General features: G+C 34.7%; 1 protein-coding gene across 15 annotated transcripts in view; it reads left to right on the top strand.

Moving 5' to 3' along the window:
* The window catches only part of GluClalpha (glycine receptor alpha 1), a 43,888-nt gene that overhangs the window by 18,159 nt on the left and 9,340 nt on the right, over nucleotides 1-16,389 (top strand). For 7 of the 15 annotated variants that reach the window (XM_076128191.1, XM_076128176.1, XM_076128178.1 and 4 more), the window contains exons 3-6: nucleotides 2,103-2,221; nucleotides 12,723-12,793; nucleotides 15,116-15,185; nucleotides 15,922-16,158. In XM_076128191.1, the coding sequence (XP_075984306.1) occupies nucleotides 2,103-2,221; nucleotides 12,723-12,793; nucleotides 15,116-15,185; nucleotides 15,922-16,158 (497 nt within the window). Of the gene's footprint in view, nucleotides 1-2,102; nucleotides 2,222-9,017; nucleotides 9,085-12,018; nucleotides 12,087-12,722; nucleotides 12,794-15,115; nucleotides 15,186-15,921; nucleotides 16,159-16,389 lie in introns of those variants that run through there. The other 8 variants (XM_076128177.1, XM_076128180.1, XM_076128187.1 and 5 more) reach the window with 3 other exon arrangements.

Below are 16,389 nucleotides of genomic sequence, written 5' to 3' on the forward strand. Positions count from 1 at the left end.
AGCTTTTGAATAATTCTTAAATAAACTTTCTCGGAGACGAAGAGGGAGCAAATGTATAAAATAAGCTATCTATTAGTTATCCAGAAATGAGAGCCTTTGTGTCATCCATAAGGTCACAATACCTGCATGTTGTCAGCAATGCTGCTGACTCTATGTTTTAAACTAACAAAGATATTGCCGTGCGTGAGGCCAGCAACGAGAATCGCATGTGAACTTTTCTTTTTTTTCTGTGACGTGTGTATAATTTATGTTATTTTATGAGACTAGCAAAATGGTATCTTATTCCATATGCAGAATTACTGCAGCTATATGAAATGCCTCATTCTTTCTTTATAACTAGATACACCAAATTCGCGGCTGAAAATCGCGCTAGACATCTTTTCAATACATTCTAAACGTTTAAAGAAAAACTAGGCTTGTTGAAGATATTTATTAGTACCCCAAAAAAAGCATATAATGTCGTAGTAATGACGTAATAACTATATATTATTATGTAGAATATGTAGATGAGTTTATTCCTGTCTATCTTCATATATCTTCGTTTGTACCTCCCACGGGAAGTCTGATACTAATCTATTTTAATCTCAGATCAGACGCAATATTTTATGACTAGGTATATAAGTAATGAAGCATAACATATGATGTATTTACGAACCACTGATATTTTTGTTACAACCCGTCGCAGTACTGGGTAAAGTCGTAAAAAAATAAATAGGTGCGCAATTAGCAACACGAAAATAAACGGGTTTTTTTTTTCACATACCACAAGGTGCAGACTACTTTATCGCCGAAATCTTACTGACGAATTGTTTTCACTGTTTTTTTAACAACTAGTTTTAAGTAACTATTTCTGTTTCAAATAGTTTTCATAGCAAAAATCGTGAGTTTTCTATTTTTTGATACGACTTTCATTGATATGAGTTCTTTTGTTGTGACGCAAAAGCGAACCGCTCGGACATGCTTCTCATTTCTTATTTAATTCTTACACACGGCATACCTCGTCTTATTCACATAAACAATCAACAATTTGCGAAAATTATCTCTAAAATATATTGTAGTTTGTTGATGTATGTTCCATTTATCATTCTTTAACAAATCTTGGAGAAATAAATATGTCTTACGCAAATAAATTAGTCTGCGTTTATTCGCATTTCAAAGCTTTACGTAATATGTTCAAAGTAAAAACTGAAACATGTCTTATTTTCTTTCAAACAATATAATTAATCATCGCTAACCTATATCTGACAGCTACACAATTTGAAACTAAACGGCCAATCCTTTACACAAGTTTTCCTATTTATGTCTAACTTAATATTTAAGTATTTTCAATTCTACAAAACTTGTACAAAACTTCTGATTTATTTTGAAACAATCGTAAATAATTCAACATGTCAAACTAAGTTTAATTTACAAACTTTGTAGAGAATAAAGGAGGTCGCAATTAAATCTTTAACAATTCAGGCTGTTACATGTGAAAAAAATCGATAAAAAGCCATTTGTAAAAAGAAATATAAATAAAGGAAACTTTAATGGCTATATGCAAATTATTTTCACCATAGTCAGCTAGTTATATATTGAAACTCTTTGATAAGGAGGTTGTATATCTGCATTAAAATAACAATACGCACTTAAAAGTATACGGAAGCAGTGATTCGGATGACTGACTTTAATCAACAAAAAGGTTGTTATCAAAGGAACAAACAAACTCAATTAACTACGTTCAACACAAAAATTTACGTAAATAACAGCGCAATGAAACAGTTTTGAGAAATTCAGAAATTGTCTATTAATTTCAATCGTTTACAGCAGGAGTTACGAGTTTGCCTCCGTCGCGTAGTGGTTAAGGGCACCACGTCACTATCATTGCGTCGGGAGGTCGTGGATTCAATTCGCACACCCGAAAACACCCCATCGTTTGTACAACCCATAAATATTGTTTCGGGTCTGGTTGTATTTTGTGTCCGTTGTTTGTATGTTTGTAAAAGTCCTCGCGACACAAGAGCAATTCTCAGTGTGTTAAAAAAACCAGTCGTACATCGCACTCTTATATCTCAAAATAAACGTACTCGTAAGAAATTATAATTTTATTATTTTATCCACAGATGCATTCAGAACAATGGGAAGATAAACTTCAGGGAGAAAGAGAAACAGATCCTGGATCAGATCCTTGGCCCGGGCCGGTACGACGCCAGGATCAGACCGTCAGGCATCAACGGAACTGGTAGGTCATTCTTCTGACATATCGTTGTACTACTCTAACATATGGCAACTGGTGGCTGAAGCGATGACTGGATAGATAGGCTTATTCTTGGTGATGGTGTAGGGGAAAGAGACTTGATGGTTTTACTGCTTACTGGTGAAGAGTTTTGAAGTAATTTTTCACTTTGGATGAATGTTTAAGGTTAAATTATCAAGACGCGTTCATAAATTAGTAAAAAAATACAGTCGAATTGACAGCCTCCTCCCTATTTTTGAAGTCGGTACAAAGTGAAAACGAATGTAAATAGTAATAAAAGTGTAAAAGAAGCAAGGTTATACAAAAGTTATTCATAAAATTATTTGAAACCTACTTAGGTCTTAAGTACACGAGTAATTCGCTGTACAAGTAACAACTAATCACTTCCAGACCAAAATCTAGGCCAATACTTAGCATTAATAACAAAAGTCAGGCAATATAAAGTAGAACTATTGTAAAGAAAGTGAAGTTGAACCGTACTCAAAACTAACAAAGAATGCGTTGAAAATGTTTTGACGGTCATTTATCGTTGTCGGCTTCAATGCCAACATTTTCAAGCCATTAGTATCTAGATTAATGAATGAGATATTTTTTGACGTACACACTTCAAAGAAACACTTCCCAAGATGCTGAAAAAATACAGTATAATTTTTTTTTTGATGTGGTGGGCCTGTGTCTCATTTAATAAACTGGCAACTCATAATTGTGATGTCTATGTATTTAGAACGTAATTTAAAATTTGGCACTAGTTACGCGGCAAAACTTTATTGCATTTATAATTTTATTGTCTGAATGTTCAGCGGATTAGTTTCCAATTAGGTTGACAGTCAATTAGCGTAAAACTAAACCCATTTTGTTATTAATTTCAATTGAAATCTATCAGATCTGATGGTATTAGTGGGGATTACGAGTGTTGTCGGATAAGCTTTTAGAGATGAAATGGTCATGTAGGTACAAATTGGCGTATTGAGGATTAGAATGTACTTCAAAGTGGGATAGAAATACACAAAATGGATAGAAAAAATGCATATAGAGTTGTATAGTACGATAAATATTAGATTATTTTACCTATCTATCTATAGTATGGTTAGTGGTCAACCTAGTGTCTAAGTTGTTCAATCCGCCAGAAGGGCTTTGACCTTTGATCTAACTTTTAAACTCTCGCGTTGCATGTTTAATGTATAATAGAATAAGGGAATTAACGCATTACGCATTAAGCCGGGATCTACTTTTAACGTTCCTTCCGAAGCACGGAGACGCTAGAGTATTATGAAATGACCGCACCAACGGTTGCTTAACCCACGAGTGGTTTATCAACCGTATAGCACAACTGGCTATGAGCGATTAATTTACAAAACTATCAATAGCCATTATACATTATCAGTCTTCTAGTATGGTTCAAAATATGATCGTTATTGTGTGATCAAAATGTCCACTATTAAACAACAGAGGCTTACTATAAATACCTTCGTCCGAGTTGGTAATTATACGATAAATATTTAGGGACGGGCGGCGGCCATTAGTGAATAAACTATATGTTTAATACATACATAATGTGTTGGTTACATTGAGGATATGTGACGAAAATGGAATGTAAGATGGACAGGTGCATGAAACTCGAAATTATTATGACGAGATGCAATTAATTTATAAACTTCTTTTAGTGGCAATCATAAATTTTTCAGGCCAAGAAAACCCGCTTCAGAGAGGAAAAGAGAACCATGAATCAGTATTCATTGGTTTTCATTTTTCTATGTCAAAATTCCGCCATTTTATACGAGTGGAAAAAAAATTACATTCCAAATTAATTAATTTCTCCATTTTTTTAAGGTTTCGTAGCCGAATGGCGAAAAACAGAACTATTGTAATTCTTTCTGTAACAAACGAAGTATTTATAATTCATAGTGCCGTTGTCTATGCTTTCTATAGTAACATAGATAAGTGTATGGAAAGCTGGTACTCTATATTTACCTGTAAATTGGCAATGGCCGTGTTCCTGAGAGCATTTTATCAAATCTGGCACTGAGTACATAGTGAGTGGTAGTTTGTTATGAGTTGTGTATGACGGAAGGGATATTAGTCATGAGTTCATGACTGATGCACGAATCATTATAATTTACAGCCGTAAGTCCTACTTTAATAGAGCAGTCCTATTTTAATAGAGCAACTAATTTGTAGTCGGATTTTCGCCTCGCTATAATTATTTTCTTCGTTATTTTAGGGCAAAACAAATGGGAAGATATTTTGTCCGTATGTAATGAGATTTTCGGTTTCATTAAAGCTTTATCACAAGAAATATAAACGTAAATATTTTGAAATTCAGGTTTATTTCAGGAAAAAGCCATCGCTTCAGCCACCGTTGCCCAAAGACAAAATATACTAAATTATAATTTACACACAGCCAATATTAACAATATTTTCGTATGTGAACTTACAGTATAGGACTAATTGATTTTGTATTTATTTTATTACTACGAAATAGGATTTATATCGTAATATTCTTGTTCTGGGAAAATACAGCCAAAAGTGTATGATAATTGTACAAAATTATTTTTAAAATAACTCTAATATTTGTTTGGATAAGGTTTCTTTTGTACTGCGTAGGACGTAAACGTTTTAAAAAGTAAAACAGTATGCAACAAATGTAAATATTTAGTCTGTATCGTGAACGATCGGTTATTATTTAAATGAATTTTCTATTATTTTCTTGTCGGTTTTTGTTCTTCGACTATTTTGAACGTCATTTTTTTATTATTTCTCTTCTCTTCTACAAAATAAAGGTGACTTGTTGGTCTATTTGAATTAAGGTAAACACTTTATGAAAAATGTCGTCTTTGCTTCACTTCTCTTGGAAAATGCGAATTGATAGAAAAATCTGTGTGTTTATAACACGAATTTCCTTCTCAAATGTAGGTCACTAGGTTATTGTTACCCTGACACAGGGATTTCAATCAACTTAAGGTTTTAATCTGCTGCCATAGATTCTGTAAATCGCGTCTGTTTTATCTTAAACAATATTCTCTATGGTCATAATCGAAAGATAGCTAGTAAACTGTTACAGTGTTCGTAAATACTAAAGTTAATATAGTCTATGTACAAAGTTATGTTTATAAGTCGTATGAAGGCTTGGTTGAAAGGTTGTCTGCTAATATCTTGTAAGGGGAAGTCGTTTGTCTCACACGTCGGAACACATTAGGTAATGTTTGATGGCGCGGAAAGAAAACATCGCAACCGATTTAACTACCATCTTTATATTGTATTATGAAGTAAAGCGAAGTAAAATAGCGAAGTAAAGTACACTGTTTGTCTTTTAAGAAAACACATGGGTAACTAAAATTGTCTTCGGAAAATAATATTGTAGATTGTTGTTATGCACGTAACTTCTTCGGTTGTCAAGGAAACCAGAGAGCCTAATGATTAGTAAAAGTGAAATTTTGCCAATATACGAGAGAATGTATTGAAGGTGTTGACGACCTTTTCCTATTCTAATTTTGGCACGGAGTAAGCAGCATCGGATAAACATACCTTATATTCTTGTACCATAGTTCAACTGTCATTTTTTAACGGAAAGAAATTGTGATAGGAAACAAAAAAAATTTCAACGAATATTCTTTTTTGTTTGATTAAAGTAAGGCCTCAGAGTTTCGTTGCTGGTCGCTATGACATAAACATACAAAAAAAATATCGTTTAAGATCAGTAGCAGTTAATAAAACGTTTCTCGATTCTCGAAATAGCTTCGCATTTACACCTAAAAAGTATCTCGGCGGAAATTCCGAGTGCTTCCCTAATAACCCTCTAATGCTTAGTGAAAATCATCCAGAATTACATGAAAGAGCCTCGAGGCGTTGCTCAAGTACTATCATGTCGCAATTTCTACAAGATCACGGTGTAACAAAGGAGGAACATTATGTGGAAACCATAAATCATTCGCGCGCTTTTTTCAACTTTGCGCGGGAAGTAATGGAGAACGTTTCCAGTTTCTGAGTGGGATTATACAAGTATAGACTCATTTGAAGTATAAAAATGTATTTAGACACTCTTTTCAGAATTACAAACTATATTTCTAATTATTTTTATAGTGTTTTTTCTCAAGTTATCGTACAACTTTGACAGCTTCATCTGTCAATTCCATAATGCAAAATTTGCTCTATGGTTAAAGTTAAATTCAGCCAGTCTCGTTGGTGTACTTGTCAAAGTAATTACTCTCCCAAATTACTGCTTCGGACCTCGGGTTTGTAAGTCAAAGGGGTTATTCGGGTTCTATTTTAGGCCATTCGGGTTCAAATCAGAGAAACTTTGACGTGAGTATTTGGAGTATTTCCGGTCGCATTTGGATGTAAAACCACGTTACCACAGCTCAAAACATTGCTTATATTGTTCGGTGACATTTTGCCAAATTTCATGTGTTTGACTTTAAAAATATGCATTTTTATTCATTTAGACCTATTCGTGTTTCCTATAGATATTAATAAAAAAATCCGGTTCGTCAAATTTCTAACTGAATATTCTGGCCTATCGTCATAGAGACAAGCAATAATTACAGCATTACTTCCAGGCAAAGATTTTCTCCCAAATAAGCTTGGCATCTTAAACTTGATTATTGTAGGCAAATTACTATTGAAATTTTGATAAATAAACGTGCATTTTATCACTTTTCGCTTTACGATACCACAAAGTTTCCCATACAATTTATCTATGTCGTTGCTCCAATAGTTTTCCAACAATATTCACAGTGAATCGAAATAAAATCAATCACCCGCGTCTGGCGTCTTCTGCCTTTGTCCTAATGTCGTGTGCCATAGTGCCACACTGCTATAGTGCTATAATAATAGAGCTATAGTCCAACAACTTAGTAGAGAGCCTTGTATGCAAGGCTGGCGGAGGTACACGAAAATTAAAATGTAGAGCACTAGTGACCCGTAGGCTTATGTAAATGACACTGACCTCTTTGATACAGCAACTTCAAGCATAGCTTAATCTGAGAGATCCATCCGCCGGGCTGTAGTTACTTACCTATTAAACAATCAATCAAAATATATAAAACTCTTCCGTTACTGAGTGACTGACTGATGGACAATGCACAGCCGAAACTCCTGAGAGTAGAAAGTTGAAATTTGGTATGAAGATTTGGAAGTAAAGGGGAGTACAAAGAGAGGATTTTTAGAGACTCCACTCCGAAGGGAATGAAATTCCACACGGACAAAGCTGCGGTCAGAAAGCTGGTCAATTATAATCTCGTTAAATCGTGCATGCCAAGTCTCTACTAAGTTGTCGGACTATATTACTGAAATTGACCCCGAATGCTTTTAAACGCTCGTTCATTAATCACCCCCAGTATTTAGAAGTAGGGCTTAGTTACTTATAGGTCTAACTTCAAATCTATTACCAAAAAATGCTCTCAAAATTTCAGGTTTAGCTTGAAATTAATGAATGTTAGGACGATCGAGAGCTTTTGCCTCCTGTTGAAACATTTGATAGAATAGGCTTTTTATTTTAGATCTGGGTTTCTGGATCTCGGCGTTTGATAAATCTAGTTTCTTATATTCAGGAATCTACGTGTATATTTTAGTTATCTTCGAACGCCTAAAATAAATGGTTACAAAATCTACAATGTGTTCGGACAGCCCTGTATGTATCGTTGATTTCAATGAGTTATAGTCTTTCCCACCTGTCAATGTAACTATTCAAGTTAATTTTAGCAACGTACATTATAATTCTTCCTTGTCTATAAATAGGTCAACTTAGTGTCGTTATATTCGTTTCCGAAAATGAAACTTAATAGTGGTCTGTTATTTATTGGTATATTCATTGTCAAGACGATAGATTTAACGAGGGATATCGTGTTATAGTCCAGGTAGCTGGGTCGTGAAAGTCTGATATCCAGTCGTTTCATGTAAAACACTGGTATTTAGGCATCTGGTGATACTGGAAGCTGACTCCAACATAGTTGGAAGAAAGGCTAGGCTGATGATATTGTAGAGCTAGATGTTAGAGTTCTTGGGATTGCTATAGAAGACTAAACTAATGTAATTACAATAATAATATTTATGGCGTTTTACTATTTATTATGGGGACGATTCTTTTTCTTTTTGAGCTATCCAGATGCGTCCAAGAGTCTCTGATTCTTTTCGAAACAAAATTACATTTGAATTGTTAATGTTAATAACTTTTTATACACTTCAACTTTATATCACATTGATTGATAGGAAAGCGGTTAAAGTAAGATAAGTAACGGTTACGGAAATCTCCGCGCCATTTTATTGTATGAAATGATTCCGACTCGAGCTTAACTGAAAGTTAATGGTTATTTTTTCTTTCGACCGTCATTACGTATGCAGTATTACTTTTCGACCTTTTCCATAATCTATGGTCTGTAATAAATTATAAATTTCCTGTTAGAGCTCGTATTAGCTACGTATCGGTAGGCACATTGAATTATTCATCTGTTAACCGACACGCAACCGTCAACCATTTCACTGGGGTAGATTAAAATTAAATCGTTTTGACCTAGACACAATATTTCTAAATAATTACAACAAATTATCGTGTTATTAACATGATACCGGCTTGATTGATTCATAAAGCTTTGATGAGATATATCGCGCTGATAGAAATTGGATGTTAAATACATTTTAATAAGTCTCGTTTCCTCGTAGGGTTGTAAGATTGTTCGACAAATTGATTTGTGGTGTCAGTTTCGTGGTTTCATGATGGCTTTTGTTCTGTTTATAGAATGTTGTGGAACGGAAATTTTGTTTGTTTTTTTACCATGTTAACAGATGGGCCGGCAATAGTTAATATAAACCTGTTCGTGCGAAGTATTACGACTATTAGCGACATAAAGATGGTTAGTAAGAGGTAGACAAATAATATGTTGTGGATGTCGTTTGTACGCTAACGGAGCAGATCAATGAGGTTGTAGCGTTTGTTTAAAAAACGAGAAAAAAAACACAAATCTTTTTGGTTTCTTTTTTTTATTTTTTCCGGCTGATTGGCACATGAAAAAATACAAAATTCGATATGAATTAGGGATTTTTAATGATTACAATTTGTTTAATATATGTAGGTATTTCATACATTCTTCTTTTTATCAATTGGTTTAACCCGACTTCTGATCATGTTAAGACGAATAAAAACAAATGTTACAGCCTATTTAAGTTTGTTCTCGCTCCGCAAGAGGGCGGGCGTGTTACGGTAAAACAAAGAGCAGTTTTATTGTTTTTTCTTTTATATTTAGTTGTAGGTATCCCTCTCTCCTCCAAAATAGTAGGTTGTGTTTTGAGGAATTCAATCTGGAGTTAATTTATTCTGTACAAATAAATACCAACTCTTATGAAAATGTTCTTACGGCGAAACATGCTAAAAACTATTGAAATGTGTATAATTTTTAGGATATAGTGAAATGTAATTATTAAAGTAAAAAATATAAATATTTAAGTAACCGTTGTACTTACTTTGATCAAGAAACTTTGTTTCTTTAAAATAAAACGGTCAGAGCTATTAAATATGAATTTAATAAATATGCAAAATTGTTTGAATATTGAAGACTCCTATAGTAGTTATAACAGTATTATTTGTACAGAATTATTAATACCAAGCCATGTCCTCATAAAACCTATAGTAGGTAAGAATTAAAATGAATGTTTATTATATTTATTTTTGCAGTAACTTGCATCCAACAACAGCCTTGTTATATTCATTTATTTAATTTTTATATGTTCTTAATACTTTACAATTATTTACACTTATTTCAAAATAAAAAGTAAAACAATGTATTTAGTCTATGGCTCTATTTTCTTCTTAGGGTTTAATTCATCTTACACGCTCATATGAACAATAAAATGTTATAGAGTGCCATTAAAGTTATAATTTTACACATTTCGTGACACTATCTCCATTAAAATTACTCAACGATACGTTTGCAGAGCCATTAAATAATCGATGAGAATATCCGAACACGCGATCAAAAAAAAATGAAATTGTAATGTCAATATTTTAGGGCGGGAAAAGTGTAGATAACATTCCATTACTAGTTTTGCCCCTGTTCGGAACTTTTCTTGTTGACATGATATACTATTAACTAAAATAAGTACAAAATATTAGTTTAGCAATGTAACAAAAGACTAACAGTTAAATTCTAATGTGAATGAACCAATAAATAAACTCAAGTACGATAAAGATATTTCAGGCTAGGTACTTTATACTGAATGGTCTCTTTATTGGTACTAACGATAGGCTTTTAAACCTGACACTTTCACACAAACTGCCGAAATCGATCGTTTGAAAGCTATTAAGGGTAATAACCTATTTTATTTATACTACGGAACGCCATTAAAGCTTCTTTACCAAACAATTTTCATCTTAATCAAGATAATCTAAATATTACAAGAGGCTGAGTTAATGAGTTTCCTTTGCCATGATACAGCAATTTAAAAAGGTCAATTTGTCTATGAATGATTTTGAGAAAATGGCTAATATTTGAATATTAAATCTTGTGCTAAATTGTACATTAGTGCTTGCAGCTTGGCAAATATCTTGAAATAGTTGCAAACTACCCACTGAACACAGTTTAACAGCGCTTTATGAGAATTCCGCTGTAAAGTTTGCCTTTATATTGTGCTATAATATTATGTGTTGAAATTCAGTTGTATATTTGTATACCACGCTGAAACTGACCGCTGAAAGTTAGCTGCGTACATTGTTGATAATGTTAAAACATACATAAATATAAAATAAACGTAATTTGTAAATATTTGAACCATAAAATCATTGTAAATCAGTAACTAGAAAAGAGCGACAGAGGGTTTTGATTTAACATTATTTTGTATTGAATGGCAGAATGTTTGAAATGTTTTGTTGCAGGATCCCAATTTAGATAAAGAAACCTTAACATTTTGATTGTAAATAAGAGCTTTTGTATTAGAATGTGACTTGTCTGTATGTAGCTTTGTACAAACTAAACAAATCCAAATTAAACAAGGTTGTACACGTAGCTTTCTGAAACAAAATGTTAATTTCCGGCTCACGCCATGTTTTCCCGCTAAGACGATGTTTCCTCGGCCCCAACGTGATATTGCGTTTTTTTATCGACACACCGATAAGTTAAATAATCGTAGAAACACTTTCTTTACTAAATTAGATTGAGAATATGTCATAACATTATTTACCGAGCGTATTAATTTTAATTAGGAAAATGGAGACTCCATACCGTCATGCTTAGGTATGTCATAAGATAGACCATAGATTAACGTTTATAATTTTTAAACCCGTAGGCAATTGACTGTGATATATAACAATCATGTTTCAAGAGTTACCTACATTATTTCTTCTTATATATTTTATATAACAACTTCTATTTTATTTATAATGTAAAAGATACTGCTCTATATTACACTAACACAAATTCTCGTAAACAAGCCGACATTAGAATTGTTTGCAGCGTTTTATTTTAATATTTTGACCCGATGTCGTTTCATTTGATGTTAGTAGTTATGTTCGATCACAGTTATATTTATGTTCGTTTGTCTGATCACCGTGATCATCGTGATCATCGTATTATATTATGTCGGATCATTCATGACGCGTAGGCGACGAGTAGGCGACGAGTAGGCGACGTGTAGGCGACGCGTAGGCGACGCATAGGCGAGGTGCAGGTGAGTTGGTAGACGGTCACATGATTGGTATTAAGTATAACGCGTTCACAATAATGATGTTAGGTGCTAGTTATCATACCGATAGCTCTCTGATAGCGTAATGATCGTATATTTTGCTTGGTACTTAGATGGGCCTGCAGTAGTGAGCGTCAATATATTTGTCCGAAGTATATCAAAGATCGATGACGTCACAATGGTAAGTCACATAAGGACAGACTGGGCCGCATCTAGTGTATACAAACGTATGAGTTTTCTGTATCTATCACGCGGTTAAACAAGTCAAATGAATGGGCAACTCGCTCCTGTTGTGTAGGAGTGATTTACCCGACACTATCTTATGTGTAATGTTTCATTTTTTTCTTATTCTTTATTTTTTCTTTCGATTTCTCTTTAATCCCGTTTGGTGTTGACGACCAAAATCGTTTTTAGACGCGCGTCTATCACTTGTTAGTACGCCAGTATGGTATAATCCTAGCTTTGTTTGTCATCTCAATCTAACTGATAATAGTATAAAGACATAATTAGACGTTCTAGATTTATTATTTATGTTTCGTTTTAATTTTAGACTGGCTGGTTGTCCTTATGATTTCATCTGACGGGGCATTAGCTTTCTTTAATGAAATGGACTGAGCGATGTAGAGCTAGCCGCGGTGTCATGGCGTCTCGGTGTCATGGCGGCCGTGTGGCGAGGATCAGATCCACTTCATTAAACATCTTTTAGCATCTAACATTATCATCAACTTGCGTACTTAATCACGATGCTACAGTGTGGTTAGGTGTATATAATATGAAGCGGTTCAAACAATTTAAAATGTTGTTTTCTGTCGTTAAGGCTATGCGCCAACGTTAGTCCATGTCAACATGTTTCTACGGTCCATCAGCAAAATAGATGATTACAAAATGGTGAGTGGTGGCACATAAACGACAAAAATATCAAATGTAACCTGTCACACTTTTATTATAAACTAAAGTTAACATGTCCGCGGGATGGCTGCGATGCCGGCGTCCATCGCTGTCTCACTGTGATGTCCCTACGGTTCGAGGAATCACACAGACGGCGATGGACGCGTACCGTTACGTTCTAACTGTTATGCACTTTGTTTATAATAAAATGTGCAGTGATGAACGTGGATATTTGGCAATATTTGCACTACGCTAAACATTCTCAAGCTATTCGTAAATTATTGTGTTCGTGTTTTACGTTTTATGTTTATTATTATTTATCTTTATTTTCTTTACTTTTTATTATTTGTGCACCCTTATTGTCCTTCCTCTAAACGTTTCATTTGACACCTTCCCTTAATGTGAAATATAACTAAAACTGTCGCTAAACGATTCCGTGGTGCGGAGCCGCGCACTTACTGCATTGTTTTTATTTATTATTTTTTTCTAAATTATAATCGACCTCTAAATTCTAAATTGTATAAACTAAAACGTCTAACTAATCAAAATTGTATAAAGAGCCACATAAAAGTGTTATTGTTGTGTTTTGTTTTGTTATTGTTTATTATTATTTATGATTTGTGTTATGTTGTATTGAGTACTCCGCCAGGAGCGGCTCGAGCTGTACAAACACGTATACGATGGACTATCGGCACGAACAAGTAGCGAGCACTCTATTGTTAAAGAGCAAATCAACCGCTTCGGTATCACAAGCACAGATACGTACCAAATTGATTATATTCCTGAGATTCGCGTAGAGTCGCGTAGATACTGAACACGTCACGTTTACTATATTGTACTATTGTTACTATGTTACTATGTTACTATGTACTACATTGAGCATTGAGCAGAGATCGGCCACGCTTGTATCGTAGGCGACACGGGACCGCGGCCCGCACCAGACACCATCACATCATTTTGTTTATTTCCCTTACATTTATTTGATCATGCTTGTTATATTAATTTCACGCAGATATGAGGACATTATAAAAACTATTTTGGTCGTGTACGTTGATTGTAATTAATTGTTGATATATATGTCTTGTTCATGTGAATTTGTGTTGTGTAATCGGGACTTACCGCCGCGCCCGCACTCGGCTTCGTGCTTGGAACGGTGGCTGGCCACCAATATGTGACACCTGACCCCAAACAACTAGACGTAACGTAGCTCTAGTTAACTGGCCGATTGTGCATGAAGGTAATTAAAGCATTCCACCGACGAATGCTGTGGACGGTAAGTTTCTTACTGGGCTTCGCTTGTGTGCATGTTGCTCGCCGCCCGGCGCCGCCCGGCGTCTCTGACTCGAATCTTCACTTTTGGATGACGGTTTGTGTTGGCCAGTGGGGTTTGTGAGGTCAGTGCGTTCATGTCCTTCATGAGACCCGGTGTATATACGTGTATGTGTGTGTACGACATCATCACTATAGTACATCGTATAGGATCATCTCCATCAAGCTTATGTACTTATGTATCAACTCGTACATTCCAGTCCAAAAGTAAATGTTCGAGTGTGCATGTTTCAAGTACGTTCTCTAAGCATCTGCCAGCTTTTACTGTACGATAATTCATTTGACTTGCTGTGATGTCGAGGGATCCTCTAGTGCCTAGTGCCTTGATGTCAAATTAATTATTGAGCGAACCTTCGACACCGTCCTCTCCTCTAGTTATAATTATGTGTACATATCTATGTATATAATACCATTTTGTGCCAATAAGCCTTGGAACTATCTCCCTTACTAACACTTACCTTAAATTGGTCGATAATTTAGCTTGAGGAAAGCGTATTGCAGGATTTATTGACACAAATAATACACGATAAAAAGCTTAATGGTAAAATGAAGTCATTAGCAACAGCTTTGTGCGTAAAGATAAAGAATAGAAGTTAAAGAGAATAAAGATAAAGCTTCTAGATGCACAGACGCAGAGACAAAAGAAAAACATGTCGTTTAGAGATAGACAGAGTCGGTGTTACCTTGAAATATTGTCAAAATAAACACGATAGGAATATACATAAAGCAAGACATAAAAACACTAATATTTAAAACAATTTACTACTAAAGTTTGAATAAGGTTTGTTTTCTGCAAATACTTATTTGACACGCTACATGCACTGAGCATACACAAATGAAAGCGCGGAAAATAAACCTAACAACTAAAACATACAGTTTTTATAACATAACAAGAATTGTGAGTATTTGTGAGTGAGTTGAACAAATTTTGACAATATCTCAACGGTGTGTTCGCCATTTATAAAGTTTCTACATGAAGGTGTTGTGTTTCAGGAATACTCTGTTCAGTTGACGTTCAGAGAACAATGGTTAGATGAACGACTCAAATTCAACAATTTGGGAGGTAAGTTCCGCTTTTATTCGTGAAACTTTACCAACATTTTGATTACCAGACTTCCAGTTTGTGTAAAATCATTAATAAAATTAATTAAAACTTGTTAAAGTGGAATTAAGATTGACGATGCGTTAATTACAAGAGATTTTGTTTGGAAAGCTTTGAGAAAATTTTAACGTCATCACAAACCATTTTCTGGAACCTCTATTTTTCTATCTTGCTTTCTGATACCTTTGGATCTATGGTTTCGTGATAAACTATCCGGAGTTAATAACAGTAATATTTAAAAGATTTAGATATATAATATTCCAATTGATTGATTGATTGATTTAATTTCAAAATTTTAATAATATTATAAATTATGAACGCGTAGACGTTATTATGCGTTCGAAATGTAATCATGTAAAAGAGTTTTTTATTAGTAAAGGTAATAAGATCTATCATTATCTAAGAATCAATTCATTGCTATTCAACACAGTATAACGATCTGTGGGTTAAGCAACCCTTGGCGCGTCACTCCATAGATGGGTGACCGCATAGTGGTATTTGAACTGGGCGTCTCCGTGCTTCAGAGGGCACATTAGAAGTCGGTCGCGGTTGGTATCTATTACGATAACAGTCGTTAAGCCATGTCAAAGGCCTCCGGGCGGCTTGAACTTTGACACTAGGTTGACCACTAACCATACGATAAGAAGATGAAGATCAAATTCTGTACCTTCGTCATCTAACACAACAATGTTTCCAGGTCGTCTCAAGTACCTGACTCTGACAGAAGCGAACAGGGTGTGGATGCCGGACCTGTTCTTCTCCAACGAGAAGGAGGGCCACTTCCACAACATCATCATGCCCAACGTGTACATCCGCATCTTCCCCAACGGCAACGTGCTGTACAGCATCCGGATCTCGCTCACTCTGTCGTGTCCTATGAACCTGAAGCTCTACCCGCTGGATAAACAGACTTGCTCGCTCAGGATGGCTAGCTGTGAGTATATCAAACTGATTATACATTTAATTTACAGTTATTGCTATAGACTTTACCATTTAAGAAGACTGTATGGCAGTGTATGGTTAGTTACTCTATATCTAAGTAGCGTGCTACCTTTATAGCACGTCTGAGGTACATTTAGCAGTAGTTTATCTATGTAAATTGCTTTATGATATGAGCTTAAACGCTATTGAATTGTATTTTTAAGCAGTTCTTAAACAATTGCAA

Source organism: Anticarsia gemmatalis, chromosome 21 (genome assembly GCF_050436995.1).
Source record: "Anticarsia gemmatalis isolate Benzon Research Colony breed Stoneville strain chromosome 21, ilAntGemm2 primary, whole genome shotgun sequence".
Classification (NCBI taxonomy): Eukaryota; Metazoa; Arthropoda; class Insecta; order Lepidoptera; family Erebidae; genus Anticarsia; species Anticarsia gemmatalis.